At 39.4% G+C, this 27,950-nt stretch overlaps 1 protein-coding gene across 7 annotated transcripts in view; it reads right to left on the reverse strand.

Annotated features, from left to right (window-relative positions):
• The window catches only part of MTA3 (metastasis associated 1 family member 3), a 216,213-nt gene that overhangs the window by 96,955 nt on the left and 91,308 nt on the right, over positions 1-27,950 (reverse strand). For all 7 annotated transcript variants that reach the window (XM_045054643.1, XM_045054642.1, XM_023251915.2 and 4 more), the window contains exon 4: positions 18,290-18,416. In XM_045054643.1, the coding sequence (XP_044910578.1) occupies positions 18,290-18,416 (127 nt within the window). The remainder of the gene's footprint in view (positions 1-18,289; positions 18,417-27,950) is intronic.

Genomic DNA, 27,950 nt, shown 5'->3' on the forward strand with positions numbered 1-27,950 from the left:
TAATGAATGGTCCCCAGGAGACAAAACTGTCCCTTGTTGAGAATCACTGGTCTGCATTATAGAACTGATGAACCATGGGCTAACTATATCTTAATAACAAACACGTAAGGACTGTGTCATAGAAGTGATATAAGTGAAAAATATGATTTTATGGATCTTTAGACTATAAAAAGAAGGACAAAAACAGAGAAAGAAATCTGGAATCCTTCAAATACTTCTATTTAAAGATACATTTTCTAATACTTCTTTAACAGATGTTAAGAAATAAAAACTAAAGAAGGCCAAAAACAAAAACAAAGATGATTCTGCAAAGAAAAGTGACACATAGTGTTTTGAAAAACTCATTCTATTCTGTCTGTGGTACGTAGAGAATGCCAAAGCAACAAAGCTTTGGCATGGTTCTGGAGAGATTTGATAACAAATATAAAACAAACTACAAAAAAGGAATTCAAGGGTGAAAAAATCCTTCTCTTGGTGCCACTTTTCCCTTTTATAGCTAGGACAAAGTGGAATGTCCAAAAGAAGGCAGTAGTTATTAGGAAGATCCTCTTCCCTGGGACAGGATGACAAACTGTTTTGATTACCAAGGCCCTTCCACAACCATGCAGGATAACACGTAGAATATATGCTTTTCTGCACTGGGACTCTGGTCGGAGAAAGAAACACTTCAACCCACAGAGGATAAAATGATCCTTTCAAAGTAAAGATTTTCCCATACAAAGACAACATTCAAGAGAAAGTGTGCTAAACACATGGGCTTTAAAATGTTAAACTGTGGGGCGACTTAGCCGGTGAAGCTTCTGACTTCCGCTCAGGTCCGGCGTTGGGCTCTGTGCTGACAGCTCAGAGCCTGGAGCCTGCTTCGGATTCCGTGTCTTCCTCTCTCTCTGCCCCTCCACCTCCCCACCCACCTCCCCAATAAATACACGTTAAAAAGAATGTTAAACTGTAATACGATTTTTCTCTTCACTGTATTTTTTTCTCACATCCTTCCACTAAGCAATCCTATGAGTTTACTCACACTAATTAACTTCCTTATGTTAGTTTCTTAAGCAACACTACTTGTACTCTTCAATAGTATCATTTTCACTAATTCAAATTGTTTACAAATAGCAATAAAATTGCAAAAAATCTAACATCTTAAAATACTGGCATAATAAAATGTACAGGAAGAAAACTTCCTTATTAGAAATTTTTTTAGATTCCGAATGAGTTAACATTAACAGCTAAACTGAAAAGAGTCTGTTAATTCAAGTGGAGTGCTATTTCATTATATAATTAAAAGTTAGCAGGTACTTGGGTGGCTCAGTTGTTAAGCATCTGACTTCGGCTGAGGTCATGATCTCACAGTTCAGGAGCTCAAGTCCCACAGAGAGTAAGCTGGAGCCCGCTTCGGGTAAAAAACGAGACCCACTTCTCTCTCCTCTCTTCCCCTGCCCCTCCATCACTTGCACCCTCTCTCTCTCAAAAAATAAATAAATAAATAAATAAAAAGAAATTAAAAATAAAAGTTGGCATTACTATTTTTCAATAAACCTAAGTCTTTTAAAAATTGTTTTCTCGGGGTGCCTGGGTGGCTCAGTTAAGCATCCTACTCAAGTCAAGTTCTCGCAGTTGGTGCTCGTGAATTTAAGTCACTAAATTTAAGGCTCTCTGCAGTCAGCTTCAGATCCTCTGTGAACCTCTCTCTCTGCCCCTCCCCTGTTTGCTCTATCTCAAAAACAAACATTTAAAAATAATTGTTTTCTCAAGTTGCCTGGCTGGCTTATTCAGTAAAGCATGTGGGATCATGAGTTCAAACCCACATCAGGTGTAGAGCTTACTTAAAAAAATTTGCGGGGGAGGGGGGTGGGGGGGAGCCTGGATGGCTCAGTTGATTAAGCATCACATTTCCGATGAGGTCATGATTCACAGTTCATGAATTCAAGCCCTGCCTCGGGCTCTGTGCTGACAACTCAGAGCCTGGAGCCTGCTTCATATTCTGTGTCTCCTTATCTCTCAAAAATAAATTACCACTGAAAAAAAATTTTTTTTTTAATTTGAAAGAGAGAATGAGCAACAGAGGGACAGAGCGAGAGGGCGAGAGAGAATCCCAAGCAGGCTCCAGGCTCAGTGCAGAACCCAACACGGGGCTTAAACCTGTGACCCTGGGTTCATGGCCTGAGCTGACATCAAAAGTTGGACACTCAACCAACTGAGCCACACAGTCGCCCCCACAAAAAATTTTTGTTTTCTGGGAATATGACAAAAAAGGCCTCAACAGACCTAAATTTACAAATTACAAATCCTTTTACTTGAATCTCCCTGTTTTGATCAACACAGAAATATGAATGAATACAAAATCCAGAAAATATAATTAGGAGATTTTCATCTATTTTACTTGATATGACTTATTTTGTACATCTTCACCCAATCACGCACATGTGAAGGGACCTATGCCAAAGTTTATTCTTTGCAGTATTATTTTAACAGCAAAAAGCTAAAATGAACCAAGTATCTATTAATTAGGATTAAATAAATTAGACATATGAAACAACTATAGAAAAGATGAAGCAGATCCTTATTATCTGATATGGAATTATGCCCAAGATATTTCATTTAAAAAGCACAATGTATAGGGCACCTGGGTGGCTTAGTCGTTAAGCATCTGACTTAAGCTCAGGTCATGATCTCTCCGTTTGTGAGTTCGAGTCCAACATTGGGGCAAGAGCCCCGCTTCGGGTAAGCTTGAGGCCTGAATCCGGTGAGCATAAGACCCGTTTCAAGTGAGCCCTACTTCTCTCTCTCTATCCCTCTGCCCCTCACTCAGTTGCAAGCCTCTCTCTCTCTCTCTCTCTCTCTCTCTCTCTCTCTCTCTCTCTCTCTCTCTCTCCCTCTGAAAAAAAAAAGCACAATGTAGAAAGCAAGATGGAGTCACTCAAGATAAACAGTGACTTATGTCAAGCAGTGACACAAGCAGCCAAGGGTGTTACAGCTAAGACCAGATATCACTGAAACCACCACAGGCTGATGGCATCCAAAACTGATAACCAGAGCAAAGCCAAGAGAGTCTGGAAGAACTAAGAGCTGATAACAAGAAGAAACCTGCAAAGGCCCAAGACTGACTAAACTGTGTTTTCCTAATGTTTATTTATTATATTTTAGAGACAGAGCAAGTGGAGGAGGGGCACTGAGGGAGACAGAGGATCCCAAGCAGACTCTCTGCTATCAGCCAGATGTGGGGGCTCGAACTCCTGATCTGCGAAATCATGACCTGAGCTGAAGTCAGAGGTTTAATGGACTGAACCACCCAGGTGCCCAACTAAAACTCTTTAAAAAGGAAGGACTTCGCAGCAAGCTGTCAGACTCTCCAGATGCTGAGCCTTCCGTGATCTGACCACATTAAAAAGGCAACTCCCGAAGGCTATGCCTGACTGATCTGTGACCATAACAGAGATGCTCCACTGGTTGAATGAACATAATACACAGTAAGCACCAAGAGCTGACCTGGATGGGACCGAGGCCTGATCTCAACTACACACTCACAGACTGACTTTGCATTTGGTTCGTTAACTTCTTATCCCTAACTGTATCTTGCTTGCTGTGTGACTTCGTATTGTGCTTTGCTCTGTGTGCCCTGTACTAAGGCAAGTTGAACACATAGTGAAATGTCACTGAGTTTGGAATCCTAAACCTGCTTTACAATTGTGTTTACCTTGCCGTGACTGAATAAACCTTGCCGTGACTGAATAAAGCTGCACTATGGAAAGACACGACTCATACAGGAGTCATTATAGCATGCTCACAACATAGAATAGCATCACAATTTATTCCACGATTTACTACAGACACAAACATACACACTTCTTTGCTTCTATATGCATGAATTGTTTCTGGAAGCATATGTAAGATTCTAGAAACAGTGATGGGCTAGGGGACTGTATAGGAGTGAGACACTTTATTGTGTATCCCAGATTTTGATTTTGAACCATGTCAATATATCACATATCCCTCCTCAATGTTTAAACTTTGAATATATTTTTTATTATTTAAATCCACTTATTTTTGAAAGACAGAGACAGAGCACTAAGTAGGAGAGGGGAGAGAGAGGGAGACACAGAATCTGCAGCAGGCTCCAGGCTCTGAGCTATCAGCAGAGAGCCTGATGCGGGGCTTGAACCCACAAACGTGAAATCATGACCTGAGATGAAGTTGGACACATAACTAAGTCACCCAGACGTCCCTCGTTATGATTTTTTAAATGCGTATTTTGAGAGAAAGAGAAAGGCAGAGAGAGAGAGAGAGAGAGAGAGAAGGAGGGAGAGGGAGAGGGAGAGGGAGAGGGAGAGGGAGAGGGAGAGGGAGAGGGAGAGGGAGAGGGAGAGGGAGAGGGAGAGGGAGAGGGAGAGGGAGAGGGAGAGGGAGAGGGAGAGAGAGAGAGAGAGAGAGAGAGAGAGAGAGAGAGAGAGTCAGTCCCAAGCAGGCTCCATGCTCAGCACAGAGCCTGACATACGGCTCAATCTCACGACCATGAGATCATGACCTGAGCCAAAATCAACAGTCTGATGTCTAACTGACTGAGCCACCCTGGTACCCCACGTTTTTCATTACGATTAAGTGTATGCTTTAATCTCCATCACATATTTCCCTCATTCTCCTACCCACCTCTCCTATGGTACCCATCAGTTTGTTATCTATAGTTAAGTTGGTTTCTCTCTCTTTTTTTTTTTTGCTTGTTTTGTTCCTTAAATTCCACCTATGAGTGAGATCATGTATGGTATTTGTCTTTCTCTGACTGACTTATTTCATTTAGCATTATATTCTCTAGCTCTATCCATGTTGCTGCAAATGGCAAGGTTTCGTTCTTTTTTATGGCTGATTCATATTCGTGTGTGTGTGTGTGTGTGTGTGTGTGTGTGACATCTTTTTTATCCATTCATCTATCAGTGGACACTTGAGATGCTTCCAGTTTGGTTATTGTAAATAATGCTGTGGTGCGTCTAACTGGCTCAGTCGAGTGTCCGTCCAACTCTGATTTCAGCTAAGGTTGTGCAATCAAGCCCCATATCATGCTCCACACTGAGCAGGGAGCCTGCTTAATATTCTCTCTCGCCCTCTGCCCTTCTCCCCCACTCTCTCTCTTTCTAAAATAATAACAACAATAATAATGCTGCAATAAACAAAGGAGTGCACATATCCCTTTGAATTAGTTTTTTTTTTTTTTTTGTATTTTTGGGAAAATGCCCAGTAGTGAGATTACTAGATCATAGTGTAATTCTATTTTTAATTGTTTGAGAAATTTCCATACCGTTTTTCAGAGCTGGTGCACCAGTTTGCATTCCCACCAACAGTGCAAGAGAATTCCTTTGTCTCCACATCCTCACCTACACTTGTTGACTCTTGAGTTTTTGATTTTAGCCACTCTGACAGGTGTGAGGTGTTATCTCATTGTAGTTCCAATTTTCATTTCCCTGATGATGAGTGATGTTGAGCATCTTTTCATGTGTCTATTGACCATCTATATGCCTTCTTTGGAGAAATGTCTCCTCAGATCTTCTGCTCATTTTTTTAATGTGCATTATCTGTTTTTTGGGTGTTGAGCTGTATAAGTTATTTATATATTTTAGATCCTAACCCTTTATCAGATATGTCATTTGTAAATATCCTCTCCCGTTCAGTAAGCTGCCTTTTGGTTTTGTTGATTTTTTCCTTCACTGTACAGAAGCTTTTTATTTTGATGTAGCCCTATAGTTTATTTTTGCCTTGTATTACCCTTCCCTCAAGAGACATATCTAGAAACATGTTGTACAGCTGATGACAGAGAAATTACTGCCTATGCTCTCTTCAAGGATTTTTATGGTTTCTGGTCTCACATTCAGATCTCTAATCCATTTTGAGTTTATTTTTGTGTATGGAGAAAGAACATGGCCCAGTTTCACTCTTTTGCACATAGTTAGCTGCCCAATTTTCCGAACAGCATTTGTTGAACAGATTGTCTTTTTCCCATTGTATATTCACTCCTCCTTTGTCAAAGATTAACTGGCCATATAACTGTGGGTTTATTTCTGGGTTTTCTATTCTGTTCCACTGATCTTTGTCTATCTTTTTATGCCAGTACCATACTGTTTTAAGTATGACCACTTTGTAATATAACTTGAAGCCTGGAATTATGATACCTCCAGTTTTGTTATTCTTTTTTAAGACTGCTTTGCCTATTAGAAGTCTTTTGTGGTTCCATACAAATTTTAGGATTGTGTGTTCTAGTTCTGTGAAAAATATTGTTGGTATTTTAATAGAGACTGCATCAAATCTGTACACTGCTTTGGGTAGTACAGACATTTTAACAATATTTGTTCTTCCAACCAATGTTTACATCTTCAAAAGGAGGGGGCTGATCAATTTTCTTGTGATCCTGAGAACAACCACAAAAAAATCTGCTCTATTATCCATTACCTTTGGATACCAGGTTACTCCCAGCACTCGTTCAAACCATACATGGATATACTATCCTCAACCATACCAATTCCTAAACCCATCTACTCCCATAAACTCTAATCTATTAACTATAGCTTTGCACTCCTGGAATACTCTTTTGTTTAAAAAACAACTCTGGGGGCGCCTGGGTGGCTCAGTCGGTTAAGCGTCCGACCTCGGCTCAGGTCATGATCTCGCGGTCCATGAGTTCGAGCCCCGCGTCAGGCTCTGTGCTGACAGCTCAGAGCCTGGAGCCTGTTTCAGATTCTGTGTCTCCCTCTCTCTCTCTGACCCTCCCCCATTCATGCTCTGTCTCTCTCTGTCCTCAAAAATAAATAAACGTTGGGGCACCTGGGTGGCTCGGTCGGTTAAGCGTCCGACTTTGGCTCAGGTCATGATCTCACGGTCCGTGAGTTCGAGCCCCATGTCAGGCTCTGTGCTGACCGCTCAGAGCCTGGAGCCTGTTTCAGATTCTGTGTCTCCCTCTTTCTCTGCCCCTCCCCTGTTCATGCTCTCTCTCTGTGTCAAAAATAAATAAACGTTAAAAAAAAATTTTTTTTTAAATAAACGTTAAAAAAAATTTTTTAATAAATAAATAAATAAATAAAAATAAAAACAACTCTGCTTATAGATAGGCAATTATTATTCATTTATTAGTCTCTGATATGTATAACCACCGAAAAGAAAAATTCTACCTTCAAACACCATTTGTTCTAGGTAAAACATGAATCAAAAAAAAAAAAAAAAAAAATTCAAATTCCAGCTTCCGAAAGTGGATGGGGCACCTGGGTGGCTCAGTCGGTTGAGCACCCAGCTTCACCTCAGGTCATGATCCTGCGGTTCGGGAGTTTGAGCCTCTCATCAGGCTCGCTGCTGTCAGCACAGAACCTGGTTTGGATCCTCTGTCCCCTTCTCTCTGACCCTCCCATGCTTGTGCTTGCTCTCGCTCTCTCTCAAAAATAAATAAACCTTAAAAAAAATTGGATGGAAAGGTCTTTTTCAATGGTGAATAAACTTATCAGAGTCACTCTGCATTTCCCAGTTTGATAACTCCATTTCACAAATAGACACAAAGGCACAAATCCCAGTACTATAAAGTGTTATTTATTTAGTGACCTAATTGAGAAAAGTTTAACAGCATTCTTTTTTTTGTAAAAGTTTACTTATTTATTTTGAGTAGGGGGGCAGAGACTCCCAAGCAGGCTCCATGCTCAGTGTGGGTGGGACATGGGTGGGACTCGATCCCAAGACCCTGAGATCTTGACCTGAGCCAATATCAAGAGTTGATATAAAGAGTCAGACGCTCAACCGACTGAGCCACCCAGGCACCCCAACATTCTAACGGGGAAGAAAGGTAGTATTTTTAGAGTCTCAACAGAATAATAATGAATTAAATAACAGGTAAAGCCCATCCATTCATCGGAAAAATGGACATTTGGGCTCTTTCCATAGTTTGAGCCTCTGAAATTAAAAAAACATTTTTTATGTTTATTTTTGAGAGAGAGAGAGAGAGAATGAGTGAGAGAGGAGAGACAGAGAGAGGGGGAGACACAGGATCCAAAGCAGGCTCCAGGCTCTAAGCTATCAGCACAGAACCCGACACAGGGCTCCAACTCACAGACTGCGAGATCATGACCTGAGCTGAAGTCGGCGTTCAACCAACCAAGCCACCCAGGAGCCCCAAGCCTCTGAAATTTTAAAATATAGTTGGCAATATTAAAATGTCAGATGTGCTAGGAGATGAAAGTCAAAGATTTAGCTTAGAACCAAAAACAGAAAATATGAGAAAAGACAGTAAACCAAGAACTCCAGGAGAGCTAACACATAAGCAATGTAAGTACTAGAAAGAAAAAAAGTTTTGAAAGAAATGTTAGGAAAACAATTCCCAGGGGTACCTGGGTGGCTCAGTCAGTTTAGTAGCCAACTCGTGATTTTGGCTCAGGTCATGAGCTCACTGTTCATGAGACTGAGTTCCAAGTCGGGCTCTGCTGATGGCACAGAGCCTGCTTAGGTTTCTCCCTCCTGCTCTCTCTGCCCCTTCCCTGTTTGCGTTCTCTTTCTCTATCTCTCTCTCAAAATAAATAAACATTAAAAAAAAAATAAAGATTTCCCAGCTATGAAGGAAGACCAGTATCTTCCAATTAAAATGGTCTACCAAATATCCTCAATACTGAGGCATCACTGAAACTTCTGGATACAATGAGAGGATTATATTTTTCATCTATTGGTAAGAGAATTCAAAGAAGATTTAAGAGAAGGGAAAAAATAGGTAATATGCAAAGTTTGGATATAAAACTACTGTTCGGTGACAATAGACATTTGAGGACAGTAGGGTAATTCCTTCAAAGTTTTGATGGAAAATAACTTTCAACCCCAAATTCAATACCAAACCAATTATGCATCATGTGTATAGAACCACATCTCTATATCTAGTTATCAATTCACAAGAAATATGAGGGAGAATGGAACATGGTACAGAACAAAATGGGGATATAGTCAGCAAATCCAAATGGTAAAAAACAAAACCCTTATTTGGTCACAAAAACATCAAGGGCAGGGGCACCTGGGTGGCCCAGTCAGTTGAGCCTCTAACCGACTCTTGATTTTGGCTTGGGTCATGATCTGGTGGTGGTGAGACTGAGCTCCAAGTAGGGCTCCCCACTGGGCGTGGAGCCTGGTTAAGATTCTCTCTCTCCCTCTGTCCCTCCCCTGCTTGGAGAGTGAGGATGCTCTCTTTCTCTCTCAAAAAATTAAAGATATAAAATCTAAAAAAAAAAAAAAAAAAAAGTAGAGAAAGAAAGAAAAAGAGAAGCCTTCGTTTATTTTCCCCTGTAACCACCCAAATGACTTGGCACCATTTCCTGAAAAGACTTCTCGTTGCAGTGGTTCCTTCATCAAATATCAAGTTGTATTATATATGTGGGTCTGTTCTGGCTTTTCCATTCTGTTCCACTTATTTCTCAATCCACTTATTAATACCATCTTGCTTTAATTACTGTAACTATATAAATGTCTTAATATCGATTGATATAAATCTCTCTAACAGTTTTTGTTTAAGACTGACTTTGTCAATGGTTCTCAAACTTTCTGATCCAAGATCACTTTACATTACTAAAAATCATTGAGGACCTCAAAGAACATTTGCCTCTGTGAGTTACATCAATCAATATTTACCATGTTAGAAATTCAAAGTGAGAAAAATTTAACATTTACTAATTTATTTAAAATAAAAATGAACATTAGCAAATACTTGTTATGAACAATTACTATCTTTTCCAAAACAAAAAACTTTTCACGAGAACAGTGGCACTCTTCATTTTTGCCTATCTCTTCAATGTGTTGCTTAACAGACAGCTAGATTTTCAGGTTTATTTCATTTTCAAAAGGCATCCATCAACCACTTGTGTCTAAATAACCACAGTTTGTCTTTCAGTGGTTACTGCAAGTAATAACGGCGCTCTAGGAAAAAGCAGGTAGTTTGGCTTACATTTCAAAGACTGTCATAAGATTTTTTTTTTCTCAAGATAACTATCACACTTTCAAACATGACAGAAGTGATTTACATGTATTTCCCATTTCATGAGGCAGAATGTTAAAGAGACATTTAATGGTAGTTAAACCACTGAAACAGTGATGGTTACACAACATCGTCACTATACTGAATGGCAGTGAACTAGATCCTCTACGCTGCACAATGGTTAATCTGATGTGTTAATTTTTCAGTTTTGTTTTAGGACATGAGGGATTCAGATTTATTAAAATAATAAATTGTACCATTTTGTCAAGAGCATTCTTTTTGTTGTTGTTTAAATGTTTATTTTACTTATCTTGAGAGAGAGAGAGAGAGAGAGAGAGAGAGAGGGAGAGAGGGAGAGAGAGCACGCAAGTGGGGGAGGAACATAGAGAGAGGGAGAGAGAGAACCCCAAGTAGGTTCCACACTGTCAGCCCAGAGCCCAACACGGAGCTCAATCCCATGAACTGTGAGATCATGACCTGGACTGAAATCAAGAGTTGGAAGCTTAACTGACTCAGCCACCCATGCGCCTCTTGTCAAGAACATTCTTAAGTGGAACTTGTCATTTTGGTTATTGTTTGTTTCATTGCAAATTCACAGAGGTGAAGAATACAGCGATGACTCTAGCACAATTTAGTGCCACTGGTGCGATTCACACTAAGTTTGCCCACCACTGCTTTTGCAAGACTAAAACAGTATAAAGATGAATAACATCTTACTATTGTTATAAAATAGTTTTGATTTCACAAAACCCCTGAAAGGGTCTAAGGGACACTCAGGAGTCCACAAACCATGATTTGAAAACACTTTGTTTTCACTATTCTTGGTTCTTTCCATTCTCATAAATTCTGGAATCAATTTCTCAATTCTCAATTTAAACACACACACAACACACTTGGTGAGCCTTTCCTTGGAACAGCACTGAATCTTTAGATCAATTTGGGGAAAACTGACATATTTACTTAAGTGCATTTACATAAGTCAAATTCCTTCAGCAACCCTTTGTAGTTTCCATGGTGAGTTTTTATAGATCTTTCCCCTTTTCTTATACATCTTTCTTTAGATTTATTCTACATGTTCAATGCTTTTCGATGAAATTGTAAATGGTATCTTCTAAAACTTAGTTTTCTAACTGACCTCTCTTCACACCATATACAAAAAACAGACTTAAATACAAAAACTGAGGTACTGGCTGGCTCAGTCAGAGGAGAATATGACTCTGGATCTCTGGGTCACGAGCTCAAGCCCCATGTTAGGTACAGAACTTACTTAAAACAAAAAATGGTTAGGGGTCCCTGGGTGGCTCAGTCAGTTAGGCATCCAACTTCAGCTCAGGTCATGATCTCGCGGTTCGTGAATCCGAGCCCTGCATTGGACTCTGTGCTGACAGCTCCGAGCCTGGAGCCTGCTTCAGATTCTGTGTCTCCCTCTCTCTTTGCCCCTCCCCTGCTCGCTCTCCCTCTCTCTTTCTCGCTCTCGCTCTTGCTTTCTATCTAAAATGTATAAACATTAAAAAAAAATTGTTTTATGGTTAAAAAAATACAAAAGGTGAAACAGCAAAACTTCAGGAAAACATAGGCGAGTACCTTCATGATCACAGGAAATCTTTTGCCTGCGGTAACACTTCGACTTGTTTTTGAATGAGCACTCTTCCTGAGTGACAAAGTATTCTTACTCTAGTTTCATTCTGCTCCTTCACGTATATCAAACTTCTCAGGCATGTCTGTCAGCTTCTCAAGAATGGAATTTTTCCAGCCTTTATTTAACTATCCTCCCCTCCTCCTGCTGTTCCATTGTTCCTTTCCAACCACATTTCTCAAATATTTAAAAACAAACCAACCAACCTAGAAAGAGCAAAGATGACACCAGTGCCGCTGAAGAATAAGCACAAGCTGATGAGAGAGGAAGCTACACACAAGTAACGCGGCGCCTCTGCCGTTCCACGTCCGTTCCAGCAACCCGCAGCCAAAATGCAATGGCTACACGGAAGATTAGAAAAGAAAAATGCACTAAGGATACACCAAAATGTCGGTGCTACTGAATGGAGAACTACAGGCGTGTGTGTTTGTGAGTGTATGATAGAGGCAGTGTGTATCTTTTTCTGTATTTGACATTTCAACAATAAGTTATAATTCTTTCATTGACAGAAAATAAACAACAAAAGGGTTTTTTTTAATTTTAATATGCAGTAATGTTGAAGGAACTACAAAATGGGAATATTCATAATATACTATGGTGGGAATATAAACTGACAATAATTTTTTTTTTAATTTTTTAAATGTTTCTTTTTGAGAGAGAAAGACCAGAGCATGAGCAGGGGAGGGGCAGAAAGAGAGGGAGATACAGAATCAAGAGTAGGTTCCAGGCTCTGGGTGGACAGCATAGAACCCACATGGGGCTCGAACCCACGAACCATAAGATCATGACCTGAGCCAAAGTCAGACACTTAACTGACTGAGCCACCCAGGCACCCCTAAACTGACAGTAATTCTTTCTTTCTTTCTTTTCTTTTCTTTCCTTTCTTTCTTTCTTAAACATTTATTTATTTTTGAAACAGAGAGAGACAGAGCATGAATGGGGGAGGGTCAGAGAGAGGGGGAGACACAGAATCCGAAACAGGCTCCAGGCTCTGAGCTGTCAGCACAGAGCCCAACGCGGGGCTCGAACTCACGGACCGCGAGATCATGACCTGAGCCGAAGTCGGACGCTCAACCGACTAAGCCACCCAGGCGCCCCAAACTGACAGTAATTCTTGAAGAAAACAGCATTTTGCAAGAAAATATTTGAAAAAATGTACCCCTAAATTAGAAACAGGTCTGCTGGGGGCACCTGGGTGGCTTAGTCGATTGAGCGTCTGACTTTGGCTCAGGTCATGATGTCATGGTTCATGAGTTCAGTCCCCATGTTGGGCTCACTAATGTCATCCTGTAGGCGCAGAGCCTGCTTCAGACACTCTGTCCCTTTTTCTCTCTGCCCCTCTCCCACTTATGCTTGCTCTCAAAAAAGAAATAAAATATTTAAGAAAAAAAAAAAAGAAAGAAAGAAACAGGTCTGCTATCAAACAGTACGTATAGTTAATGATACTAATTTACTACTACTGGAGAAGGGAAGATAAAGAGGAGTTCTCTCAGTGGATTTCCATCTACTCTGTCTTCATCAGAACCAGCCATGTTGAAGATGAATGCAAAATGGCATTTTCCCTCTCTAATGCCCAAATTCGCAAAATTTAAAATAAACTTCTACCCATTATATGTCTAATGTGTTTTCACATTTCAGAAAAAATGGAAACGTAGAAAACCATAAAGAAGAAAGTTGCCTGCATTTTCTGATATTAAAACAAATCTGAAATCTCTCAAATACCAAATTTCTATTTACATTCATGATATAGATACATGCTTGCTAAATGAAAACGATCTCATTTATTCATAAAGTAAAGATCACTGACTAAACAAAATAAAACAATTCTTCAATAAACATATCAGTATATATCTCTCCACAACTTGCATCGAGAACTCTGGTTAAATAAAATCCAAAAAGTAGAACTGTTAGGTCAAAGGATATGTACACATTACAATCTGGTGTTTCCGCTTATACTAACACTCAAATACGGGAGAGTTATTTATCTGTTTCCCTACCCTCACAAACAATGCACATCGAGACAAGAACTATGGTCTTCCATGCCTCAAATTTTAACTCTTGTTCGCTAGAAACTTCCATTCTCCCTTTCTCATGGCTGCTATGTACGGCTCAGAAATTCACTTTATTCAGTGACAGTATATACACAAAAACAATTTCCTATCCTCCTCTGCCTAGTCCTCCTGGTAAAAGCTTGATGTTGACTCTGAGTACCTCACTCTCCCTGAGAGTCCTGAGCAACCTGTGATTCCAGACATCCAATCTTTAATTCTTGTGAAAGGAGAGAGGCACGCAATCTAAAATGTCATTTATGATCTGTAATAATTAAGAAGACATTATTCTATTATCTGTTGATGATTTTCATTTCCTCAAAGATAACAAAGTTAAATGACAACTATGCAAGCTTCAAATTCTGACTGGCTATTTTGTGCTGTGCTGTGTTCTGCAGTAGGCAGGAAAAAGATAAAGATACCGACCTTCAAGAATCTAACACTCTGGGGCGCCTGGGTGGCTCAGTTGGTTAAGCATCCGACTCGATTTCAGCTCAGGTCATGATCTCATGATTCATGAGATCGAGCCATGTGTTGGGCTGCTTGCGTTTCTCTCTCTCCCTCTCTCAAATAAACTTTCAAAAAACAAAAAAGGAATCTTACACTCTAAGACAATGTCTAGACAAACCTAGACAATCTAGACAAATTATACCTAAGCCATAAGATTTTTATCACCTGCTCAAGATACTTTTTCAATTGAATTAAGAAAGCTCCTTGTTTTGGACGTGAGGAGACCATGCAGAAGCAACAGGGTACCACATAAACCATGAAAAGTTTATTACACATTGTGGCTACAGCCAGTCTTCCACAGAGCAATAATGGTGATTATGATGGTGGTGATGTTTATATTCTGGAATCCTAACCTAAAATTTGTTTAAAAGGATAAGAATATAAGGCTTTCTCCAAAGCACCCTGCCATTAAAGGACTGCTTGAACACTATGCGCACCTATGTCTTTCAGACTTATCCTACAGCTGACATCACATTTAGGTTCTGGAATAGGTTCTCTGGATTTCTTAAAAGGCATAGTCAAGGGTTAAGCAATGAGGTAGACAGGATCCTTACCACAGATGCTCAGAAAGAGGACCAGGTCTGCAACACGGATATAATGGTTTACCTACCACCACTTACTTTTCATAACGAGACAGACTTAAAGAACAAATCATCAGGTCCAAAAGCCCTTACTACAGGAAAAATTTGAGGCCAATAATCAACAGGTATCTAAGAAAATGCTTTTAAGACACAATGAAGCGTAACTTCAAAGGCTGTGATCCAGATCCCAAGGTTGGCAAACAGGTAAGGACTGGCTCTTTTTACATGACTGACTACCTGCACCAGAGGCTTGGAAGAGACATTAACCATTACATGTACGATGCTGTAATTAGCTTATAAAAGGCCAAGCTCTTTGTGTTCAAGATGTGGAAAAACTGACACTGGAACACATATAAGACACATCCATGACTGAGGCACCCAATCAAGTAAGTAGTTCCTAATTGCCACCACATATCTAGCATTGTAGCATCATCTTTTAGTATAATAGTACAGTCTATATGCTTAACTTAGTTTTTAGTTTAGTTCTGTCCATTTGACCTGAACGTATAAATAGAAAACTTAAGTGAAAAAATAAAATATCAAAGAACCTACCTATCCAACAGGTAACTCAACAGCTTTGTTTTTAATCTCTGATGCTTTTCTAACACTTACAGTCATATATACATCATAATGCTGTCTATCTGCAGCCAGGTGGTCTGGTTCAATTTCTCAATCTGCCATTTAAACCTGCGACACTGACAAGTTACTTTATCTTTTTGTGCTTCAGTCTCATCTGTAAAATGGGGATAATAACAGAACCTACTTTATAAAGTGATTGTGGGGATTAAATAAAATACATATAAAACAACTGGAACAATATCCGTCACAAAGGTTCAATGAATGTTAGAATTTTTGAAGGCCAAGTTCAATAAATACAGTCTATCTGTGAGACTGAATACAGTATTACATACCCATAACAGGTCTAGCAGCTGCATAACAATTTGACAGTGCTTTAGAGTGTCTGTAGCGTGTAAGCTATTACTAATGACTTAAGGCACCGTGCATGAAACATGCTGCCTCTCTCCTTACCAACACCACCCCCCAAAGCAGTGCTCCAAAGACACTTTCATTGTTCAAGTCCTATCTAGCTCACAAACACAAGGTGAATCACTAAGCGTCCAGAATTGTCCCAGTCCTGGTTTACTCTCTCTCTGCCAGCGGCATCAGAAGGAACAAAGAGTGGTCTCCATACCACTTTGAAAAGCTTATACTATCCAGTGAGTATTGTTGCTCACACACTACAAACGCATTCAAGAATGTTTTCTCCTACGTTCCATGTGGCACTGAGGAAATTCTGGGCACTCGATAATGTCCCTGGAGAATAAAAAGCCAGTATTCACCGAATTACCGCTCTTCGCTGCCAAAGAACAATGGGACTTGAGTAATTTTCTCCTGTTATAGCAGAAATAGATAGGGCATGACTTCAACATTAGCAAAATGTGAAGATCACTCCAATGTGTACTTGTTCCATGCATCAGCCTGTGGGCTGGTCAGCATGGCTCCAGGCTTTGGCCGGAGACTGTCCCTAACCCCTACCACTTCAGCTGTTAGAAAATGAGAGCAGATGAGAAACAGATGAGAAAGTGTGGCTCTGAACTATTCCCTCTCAACTTGGAAAAAATAAAAAAATAAAGCCTCAAATGTTTAAGGATCCAAAACAAATTGCTGGTAAATGCACCCAGTAAACCCCTTGAATTTCAAAGACGGGGGACCTCACCTTATTTATCAAGCACTTAGTAAGGTCCTTATTCTAGAATATATTCAGGAAATATGTTCAACAGGGACTGAATGAATGATCATGTATTCTACATAATTTCTATGTTCAACACACGGGTGTCTTGCTAATTATATTCCAATATACTCTCTTAGTTCTATGGATGACAAAAAACACATTACTAGTTTTTCCATTCCAAGCAATCTGTTAAAGGAAACATTACTTATAAACAGATTCTAAGCTATCAGGACGGTAAATTAAAAATGTACTTTCGTGTTTTGGGTACATTTTTAAAACCATTTGTCAGATTCTCATTCTGGCAGGATTCTTATGACTAGCCACATTACTTCTTGAGCTTAAAATGAATCTGTAGATTCTAGTTTCTTCCAATTAAGTAATAAATGCATATGGCTCTCGAACATTATTAGTTATATATGTCTTTAAGAAAATTATGAAATATGTTCTCATGTTCCATCTGGACAAAAATAACTTACTTTCCTACTTCCTAAAAAACCCCACTGGTAGGTAAAATGACTGTTTCCATATTACCTGGCCAGATCCAGATTATTTTTTCCAGCAAAGGACCTAGTCACACAGAATACACTAACTCTAGCCAATCTAAATACAGTGTCCCCTAAAAAACCTAATAAAGCAATGCTGTGATGTTAACTACTAAGATCAAGTTATTTCTGAAAAGATTTAGAGCACGAGGAATTCCAGTATCTGTCATACATTTTCTGCTTTAGAAAATCTGTGTCCGTTTCTGAAAAGGGAAATATGCACAAACGTCCTGGGAGCTGGGTGTGTGTCTGTGTGTGTGATACGAGGACCAAATCACAGCTTAAGTCTCGAAATCTGTCTTAGCCTAAAAAAGACAGATTCAGTACGCACACTGGGGGTTAAAGAAGAGGGGCCAATTTTTTAAATAAAGACTTAATACCCTGTAATTCCTTATATAAACAGTTGTTAAGACAATCATGACTGGTAGAGAGGTGAATTAAAGAAGCAAAGATTGTGAACAAAAGTTGAAGAAATTTCTTTAACACGAAGGGGACAAAAACCCTGCATCCCCTCACATGCACCACCCCTGCACACAGCCACACACACTTGTTCCCTCTGAGTGAAACACACCCCACAGTCTCTCCAAGGTTGACTAAATGCCAAGTTTACCTGACCTTGAGGGTCAGTAATTGTACATCTTCTGAGTTCAAACATTTTGTTAGACATCCGAGATGTTTATGCTTGAATTTTACCACTTCCAGTATATCATAAAAGATACCACCATTCATCTACAGCCCCCAAAACGACAAACCAGGGACAAAATGTTTTCACTTTTGCTTACCGTCAATGCATAGAGCAGATGCAAGTAAGTAATAAAAAACAGAAACTTTTTCATCCCAGAGTTCCTGAATAGAAAATACGGTCTACAAAACCAAGAGTCACCTGCCTGGGAACCAGATCTTGTGTTTCAGTTCTGGAATTCTAATGACTGACTCCATAATGTTCTAGAAATCTGGTGAAGACCAGAATTTCCTAAAATACTGTTTGCTGGATACTGTTCTGTAGGATGCTAACGGATACTCAAATAAATTGGGAAAGTCTGGATTAAAATAAAGCTAAAATGGTTACTTTACTTGAAAACACTCACAGGGCTTTAATATGGTAGTAACACTATAAATTTCCAAGATAAAATTCCATTATGAGACCTAGAATAAACTAATTTGAGCAAGATCATGAAAGAGTTTGGAAATGCTTCAAAGAAGGCTGTTTTGTATTTTTTCTGTCACAACATTATTGAATACTTCATATCAACTTCTAAGAAGTTCTTACCTGATATGTGTTGCAGGCAGAGATTCATACTGGCGAGACAAAAAGAGCTCTCTATGTTTCAACTGATGTTTCTGTTTATCAGTCAAGTCCGCCTCAATTGTTGTTTCAGATTCTTCCTCAATTTCTTCTACACAAATAAAATTCAAAGAATGCATTATTACAAAGCACATTATCTATCTGGAAATTAAGACAGACCAACCTTTCATTCAATATTTTCTTCAAACCAACTGATTTTATTATTTTTTATTTTAAATTTACATATTTAATTTGTTATTTGAGTTACAACCATAAAATAACATTAACCAGGCCACAAACAAAGACGAAGAATTCCAATTTTAAAATGGCAGATGGGGGCACCTGGGTGACTCAATCAGTTAAGTGTCTGACTTTGGTTCAGGTCATGATCTTGCAATCCCTGAGCTGGAGCCCCGTGTCGGGCTCTGTGCTGACAGCTCAGAGCCTGGAGCCTGCTTTGGATTCTGTGTGTGTGTGTCTCTCTCTCTCTCTCTCTCTCTCTCTCTCTCTCTCTCTCTCTCTCTCTCTGCCCCTCCCCCAATCATGCTCGCAGGCTCACGCGCTCTCTCTTTCTCTCAAAAATAAACATTAGGGGCGCCTGGGTGGCGCAGTCGGTTAAGCGTCTGACTTCAGCCAGGTCACGATCTCGCGGTCCGTGAGCTCGAGCCCCGCGTCAGGCTCTGGGCTGATGGCTCAGAGCCTGGAGCCTGTTTCCGATTCTGTGTCTCCCTCTCTCTCTGCCCCTCCCCCGTTCATGCTCTGTCTCTCTCTGTCCCAAAAATAAATAAACGTTGAAAAAAAAATTAAAAAAAAATAAACATTAAAATATGAAAATAAAATACAATTAAGATGTACCAATATTTCAATGACAGTAAAAATGGAAGCAATAACGACAAAAACTTTTGACTAAAAAAAGTTTTAGAAGACGGAAAGCAGATAAAAACAAAAGAAAACAAAACAGAAAGTATACGCTTAGCCAAGAGAAGGAAGTGACAATCTATATATGTATAGACAGATGCAAGGAAGAGGCAAGCGCAAAGCTTGAGGTGCCTTAACCCTCAAGATACCAAAAAGTACAGTGAGAAAGGAGGAGGCGAGAGACAAAGCCAGGAGGAAAGGTTGAAAGTCCATCTACAACACTGTAACTAAATCCCAGAATACTCTATTTTAAAAAGAGAACAATCAGAAAACAAGAAATAAGATAATACTTTTTAATTTGCTAACACAAACAAAAAAGCTAATAGAAGGATTATAAGGTACTAATTAGGAAATCTCCCAGAAATTTCAACACTAAGACACAGAGATAAATACGTGACAACCAACAGATTTTAAAAAATTAAAAGATACTTTATAAAGTCCAACATCCCAGGAATAAAAGTTCCAGACAGAAACAAAAGAGAAAACACATTTCATTATCTCTTTTGGTGGGGAGAGGGAGTGGAAGAAGACTTATCAAAGAAATGATTCAAGAACATTTCCCCTTACTGAGGAAGAGGACCATCCAAACTGAATTTCTGGCACACTTAATTTAAGTGCTAACATGAGATCACGAATGCTTACAGAAAAGAAACATAGGTCACATGCAAAGAAACTAGAATCAGTGTGGAATTATACATGAATAGTAATACTATTCCATTCTAAGATGCTAAAGCAATGCTATCCAAGAGGGAAAATGACAGTCAACCTAGAACCATACTTGATTTTTTGTTTTGTTTTTAATTTGAGAAAGAGAAAGTGCACACATGAGCAGGGGATAGGAGCAGCGGGGCAGAGGGAGAGAGAATCCCAAGCAGGTTCCAAACTCAGCACAGAGACCAACATGGGGCTCAGCTCTGGGATCATGACGTGAGCTGAAATCAAGAGTCGGACACTCAACCGACTAAGCTACCTAGACGCTGTGCTTGTAAACTGTAAATTATTTATCAGTCTGGAAACAGAGTAAGAACAACCTTTCTTTCATTCAACCAAGATTTATTAAGTGCCCAAACAGGCACTAGTTGAAGTGTTGGAAACAAGCCGTGAGCAGAAGTTATTGAGAAGCAGCGTTGGAAGCAAGGGACAGGAGACAGCAAAGTTTTACATAAGTTTAAAAAAAACTGTATTTAGGGGCGCCTGGGTGACTCAGTCAAGCATCCAACTTTGACTCAGGTCATAATTTCATGGCTCGTGAATTCGAGCCCCAAGTCAGGCTCTGTGCTGACAGCTCAGAGCCTGGAGCCTGCTTCAGATTGTGTCTCCCTGTCCCTCTGCCCCTTCTCCACTTGCTCTTGGTCTCTCTCTCTCTCTCTCTCTCTCTCTCTCTCTCTCTCTCAAAAATGAACATTTAAAAACTAATATTAGCGGCATCTGGGTGGCTCAGTTGGTTAAGCTTCCGACTTTGGCTCAGGTCACGATCTCACGGTTAGTAAGTCTGAGCCCCAAGTCAGGCCTTGCACTGACAGCTCAGAGCCTTGAGCCTATTTCAGATTCTGTGTCTCCCTCTCTGTCTGCCCCCTCCCCCGCTCACACTTGGTCTCTCTCTGTCTCTCAAAAATAAATAAATGTCAAAAAAATTTTTTTTAATTACAAAAGTAATAAAAATTTAAAAGCTGAATTTACTAATCTTATTAAAGGGGTGTCTGGGTGACTCAGTCGGTTAGGCGTCTGACTTCAGCTTGGGTCATCATCTCACAGTTTCTAAGTTCGAGCCCCATGTCGGGGTCTGCACTGACAGCTCAGAGACTAGGGCCTGCTTTGGATTCTGTGTCTCCCTCTCTCTCTCTCTCTGCCCCTCCTCTGCTGCCCCTCTTCCGTTCACACTCGCTCTCTCTAAAATAAACATTAAAAACAAAATCTTTTTAAAGAAAAGAAATGACCAATGTCATTTACAGATATAATTTAAAATAATTTTAGATACAAAAATTTCTTAATATAAAAGCTCTCAGGGCTCACAGATCCTCTGCAGTCTTACTTGGACCAGACTGTGTGGGAACATCAGGGGCACTGAGGACTCAGCCAATGATACTACTGGAAGGGGGTGGCGGTGGGGATGGGGGGTTGCTCTTCATGCAGGAAGAGTTTAAGTTTAGGACTCAGAGACTTTAATTTTGGGACACTGATAGGCAACACACACACACAGAGACACAGAGAAATATATACACGTGTGTTATATTTCTCCCTATTCTTCTAAGTTCCTATTTGGGGACCCAGAACCACAAAAGGGATTTTACCACATATAATTCTCTAGTTATAGCAGAGCTTTTGAACTGCATAAGGATAATGAATGGGCTAAACATCAGATCTTTTCTACAGTGCTTTCAAATTTTTAAAACTCTTTAATTGAAAATGAACCTGAAAAACTGACTTAGAGAAAGATCCACCTAGCTCCAAAAAAAGACTAAAATGATTTAAAATTCTTTGAATATTCTTTTTAATGAACTAGTCAAACAGAAACACAGCCCTAAAAGAGCCATTTACTTGCATAGGCATTTCACCAGTGGAATCAATGAAGTTACTGCTGCATTAGCAATATCAGCACCAGCAAATATCACGTATCAAATTATACCCTTTACTTAATTAGGATTTGATAAATTGTTGTTCTGTAAAACACAAGCTAACTGAATTCTAATGTGTACCCTGTACAGCTAAAACCACAACAAACTTTACCAATAAGAGCAGCAAATCTTATTCCCTTATACAACCTCTGACTGCAGAGTGAAAAGGCCTAGAATCTCTTATGTGCAACCACAACAAAAACCGAAATCACAACAGTACCTAAAAGTCACCTTTCAAAATGTACTAGTTAAACTTCATTTACATATTTTTATAAATTTACATTGGCTTCTGAATAGGAATGATTCTCAAGCCATTAAATCCTAAAAACATGGGCGCCTGGGTGGCGCAGTCGGTTAAGCGTCCGACTTCAGCCAGGTCACGATCTCGCGGTCCGTGAGTTCGAGCCCCGCGTCAGGCTCTGGGCTGGTGGCTCAGAGCCTGGAGCCTGTTTCCGATTCTGTGTCTCCCTCTCTCTCTGCCCCTCCCCCGTTCATGCTCTGTCTCTCTCTGTCCCAAAAATAAATAAACGTTGAAAAAAAAAATTAAAATAAATAAATAAATAAATAAATAAATAAATAAATAAATCCTAAAAACATTAAATGGTCATAATGGCAAAACCGGCATTTAGGCAATGAAAAATTTAAAAAGACCTAATATAATTATCATCAGAAATTGAGTACATGGTAATATATTCTTAATTTTTCTTACACCGTTTTACCAAGCTGATGAAACATCAAATTTGCTACCTTCTAACAGTTATTGAAGTATAAGTCCCATACTCTATACAGTGATAAGAGAGATTGATACCAAATTAGTTACTATACTTTCTTTACAGCTGGAAAACTTTCCATACAGTTTATTAGTAATAAGGCACTGACTGGAAGCATAGAAGGGAGAAAGAGTAGAGAAGGAAACTGAACAATGGGGATTGTATAAAATTTTAAGGAGCAATATAAATATCACTATACTTAATACTGGTATCTTCTGGGACACCTGGGTGGTACGGTCGGTTAAGCGTCCAGCTCTTGATTTGGGCTCAGGTCATGATCTCATGGTTTTTGAGTCCTGTGTCAGGCTCCATGCTGACAGCACAGAGCCTGCTTGGGATTCTCTCTCTCTCTCTCTCTCTCTCTCTCTCTCTCTCTCTCTCTGACCCTCTCCCCCTCTCGCGCCCGCTTGCTCTCTTCTCTCTCAAAATAAATAAACAAACTTAAAAAAATACTAATATCTTCTGTTTTAGTAGTATGGGCCACATAATACACAACCCACCAAGGCTCTTACAAATTTCAAAGTTTTAGACTGCAGGATGAGAAAGAAGCCATGGCCAAAAATCTCAGCAAGGCTAATTACACATGCAGGCTGAGAGGGGATGGGACAAAGTGAGTACAAACACTGTCCAAGAAGTGGGGATCAGAGAGCAAATCCAACTAGCCAAATACTCCAGAATATCAGAACATCCAGCTATGGGATTTGGGAGATCAGTCTTTTCAGCAGTAGGTTACAATCGGGAACTTGGGCAAAGCTCTAAAGAATGGGCATGTGACATACACAAGACCAGAGCCAGCTACTGATGAATTTAGGTATCTGAACAAGGGACAGAAGGGAAGGAAGGAGCAGTCATTACTGATTCTAGGTACTTCTGGACTTGAAACTGGGTGTTCTTCAGAATAGACTGGCATTCTAATAATTCCTACCAGTTAGTTGGGAGGTGTGGAGGGGGAAGTAGACAGGAGGAGAGCCCTCCACAGACTTCTCCCAAGCTTCCTTAGGTCTCTATTTTAATGGAATATCAGCCCACAATGATAAGATGTTACTGGTACAGACCGTACAGAAAAGCAGGTGGTTAAAAATTTGTCTGTAGATGCATTTAACAAGTATCCAAATGTTTGAAGGCATATTATTGGGACTGAAAATAGCTCAGTATTGATGTAACTCAAGTTTGCCTAGTAAGAAAAAAAGTTCTGAAAAAAGGAATAAGCAAGTTGAATAAAATTAGAAGGATTTTGTGACAATTGAGATTTCAGGAAACTATCTGAAGGAAGAAAAACAGTTTGACAGCTTAGAGACAAATATTCAGTAAAGAAAAATCAGTTATATTTCCATCATTAGCAATGAAAAATCCAAAACTGAAATTAAGAAAACAATTTCGGGGCGCCTGGGTGGCTCAGTCGGTTAAGCGGCCGACTTCAGCTCAGGTCATGATCTCGCAGTCCGTGAGTTCGAGCCCCACGTCAGGCTCTGTGCTGACAGCTCAGAGCCTGGAGCCTGTTTCAGATTCTGTGTCTCCCTCTCTCTGACCCTCCCCCGTTCATGCTGTCTCTCCCTGTCTCAAAAATAAATAAATGTTAAAAAAAATTTTTTTTTAAAAGAAAACAATTTCATTTACAATGGCACAATAGGAAAAAAATACTTAGAAAAATATTTAACAAAGGACAAAACTTGCATACTAAAAACTACAAAACACTGTTGAAATAAATCAATCAATAAATGGAAAGACTACGTTCACAGACTGAATGACTTCCTATGGTTAAATGGCAATTGTCCCTAAACTGATCTACAGATTCAATGCAACCTCTACCAAAATTTCAGCGGTCTTTTCACAAAAATTGACCAACAAACCCTAAAATTCATTCGGACATATAAGTGACCCATAATAGCCAAAATAATTTTGGAAAAGAATTTAAAAGGACTCTCACACACTTCCATATTTCAAAGCTACCGCAAGACCGTGTGGTATTAGCATAAGGACAGGCATATATATCAGAGGAAGAGAGTCTAGAAATAAGCTCATACATTTATGGTTAATTGATTTTGGACAAAAGTATCAAGACAATTCATTCACGGGACGCCTGGGTGGCTCAGTCAGTGTCCGATTTCAGCTTAGGTTCCTGAGATTGAGCCCCACAACAGCTCTACTCTGACAGTGTGGAGTGGAGCCTGCTTGGGATTCTTTCTCTCTCTCTCTCTCTCTCTCTCTCTCTCTCTCTCTCTCCCCCTCCCTCTCATCTCTCTCAAAATAAATCAACATTTTTTTTTTAAAGACAATTTGTTGGGGGAAAATATCTTTTTTCTACAAATGACACAATTTTTTCCTACAAATATCACACTGGTAATGAAGAAAGAATGAAGTTTCACTCTCACACCATATACAAAAATGAATGCAAAATGAATCAACCTCCTAAATTTAAGAGCTAAAATTATAATACTCTTAGATAAAATACAGGTATAGACCTTCATGACTTTAGACTAGGTAATGGTTTCTTTACTATGGCACCCTAAAGCATAAGCAACCAAAAAATATTTATGAATGGAATATTAAAATTTTTGTACCTAAAAGGACACTATCAAGAAACTAGAGATGGGGCACCTGGCTGGCTCAATCAGTAGAGTATGTGACTCACTCTTGGGGTTGTAAGTTCAAGCCCCATGTTGGGCACAAAGCTTACTTACAAAAAAGAAAATAAAGTAGAAACAATCTACACCACAGAATGGGAGAAAATATTTGCATACATGTTTCTGGTAAGAATTTAGTATCCAGAATATATAAAGAATTCTTACAACACTTAAAAAAAAAAAAAAAAAAAAACCCAACCCATTAAATAGTGGGCAGAGGATTTCAACAGACATTTGTCCAAGAGATATACAAATGGCCCATAAGTAAATGAAAAGATGTTCAACATCATTAGTCACTAGGGAAATGCAAATCAAAATATACGGAGATATTTCAAACCAACTAGGATGACTACAATCAAAAAGATATAACAAGCATTGGCAAGAATGTGGAAAATTGGAATCTTTGTACATTATTGGTGAGAATGTAAAATGGTGCAGCTGCATTGTTAAACAGTTTGGCAGTTCTTCAGACTGCTAAACATAGTTACCATAAACCAAGTATTATTCAGCCATAAAAAGGAATGAAGTGCTGATGATTTATTCTACAACATAGATGAACTTTGAGACATTATACTAAATGAAACATTATGAAAGTGAAAGACACAAAGGGCCATATACTATATGATTCCATTTATATGAAAAGTCCAGAATGAGCAAATCCAGAGACAGGAGGTAAATGAGTAGTTGCTAGGGATTGGGTGGAGGGGAAATGGGGGAGTGACTGATAACAGGGATGGGTTTCTTTTCGGAGTGATAAAAATGTCCTGGAATTAAATAATGGTTATGGTTGCACAAATTTGTGACTATACTAAAAGTTACCAAATTGTATACATTTTTCATTTAAAAAAAAATTTTTTTAACGTTTATTTATTTTTGAGACAGAGAGAGAGCATGAACAGGGGAGGGTCAGAGAGAGGGAGACACAGAATCTGAAACAGGCTCCAGGCTCCGAGCTGTCAGCACAGAGCCCGATGTGGAGCTCGAACTCACGGACCGCGAGATCATGACCTGAGCCGAAGTCGGATGCTTAACCGACTGAACCACCCAGGCGCCCCATTTTTTAAAAGACAAATTATAGGAGATATGAACTTATCCAAAAGCAAAAGAGCTAAACTTAAGAAAAAAGTCAAATAAAATGCAAAAGGTCAGCAGAGCCACCATCTTCCAGGAATGCATCAGAAGGACCAGCACAAAGGGAAAGAGGCAGCACCTGCTGTATGTTCCCTAGGCCTTTAGAAAACATGGAGCTGTTCCTGTGGCCACATCCATGCTCATCTACAAGAAAGGTGATGTTGCAGACATCAAGGGAAGGGGCACTGTTCAAAAAGCAGTGCCCCACAAGTATTACCGTGGCAAAACTGGAAGAGTCTACAGTGTTGCCAGCATGCTGTTGGCACTGTTGTAAATCGGCAAGTTTGGGGCAAGATTCTTGCCAAGTGAATTAATGCACGTATTGAGCATAGTAATAAGCACTCTTAGAGACAGCTTCCTGAACCGTGTGAAGGAAAATGATCAGAAAAAGGAGGACGCCAAAGACAAAGGTACTTGATTCAACTGAAGCCCCAGCCTGCCCCACCCGGAGAAGTGCACTTTGTCAGAACCTGTGGAAAGAGCCTGAGCTGCTGGAACCCATTACCTATGAATTCATGGCATGATAGTTACTTAAAAAAAAAAGGGAGAGAAAGAGAGAGAGAGAGAGAGAGAGAGAGACCTCTGGACTGTAAAAACATACACAAACACACAATGCAAAAAAGGCCAAAAGAATAAATTTCAGTACACTCATGTAATGAAATTCTATTCAGTAGCTAAAAATGCATGAATGATTCCAAGTACGAACATGCATGGATCTCAAAAACTTGATGTTGAGCAAAAAAGCAATCTGTAGAAGGATACATATGTACAATAACATTTATTTTTTTAATGTAAAAACAGTGCTCTATAAAAATACACATATGTATAGCAAAAATATAAAAACATGAATGGAAAAAACACACCAAGACATCAATTCACCTATGGAGAAACTAGGAACGGAATGGGGTTGGGAAGGCATACACATGACACTATAAGAATCTGAAGCAAATCTGTGAAAATATGAAGAGAAGACAAACCTGGCTGGTAGATTCATAATTAACACTACATTATTGCCTCTTTTCTGCTTCCTAAAAATACTTTGAAATAAAAAGTAACAGGACCCAAGAGAAGGGTAGCAGTCCTTTTCCCTGTACCAAAACTCTAATCCAGGTTAAGCTCTATTTTTTTTCCTTCATGGCAATAACATCTATAGTTGATAATCATGTCTTTCTTTTTTTAATGTTTATTTATTTTTGAGAGAGAGAGAGAGAGAGAGAGAGAGAGAGAGCAAGCAGGAGAGGGGCAGAGAGAGAGAGACAGGGCGATATAGAATCTGAAGCACACTCCAGGCTCTGAGCTGTCAGCACAGAGCCCAACTCAGGGTTCGAACTCATGAACCATGAGATTGTGACCCGAGCCAAAGTCCAACGCTTAACCAACGGAGCCACCCAGGTGCCCTGATAATAATTTCTTTAACCTGTATCTTTGTTTTCTTCATCTCTTTCTATCACCTTGCAAAAATGTAAATTTAAACTGGCATTAACCAATTTCTGAAATATATGCAAATAAATATACATATTTATAAATATTAAATATACAAATAAATTTTGGTTTTGAAAATTAAAAAAGGAAGAGAGCAAAATAGAAA

This window comes from Felis catus, chromosome A3, assembly GCF_018350175.1.
Source record: "Felis catus isolate Fca126 chromosome A3, F.catus_Fca126_mat1.0, whole genome shotgun sequence".
NCBI lineage: Eukaryota > Metazoa > Chordata > Mammalia > Carnivora > Felidae > Felis > Felis catus.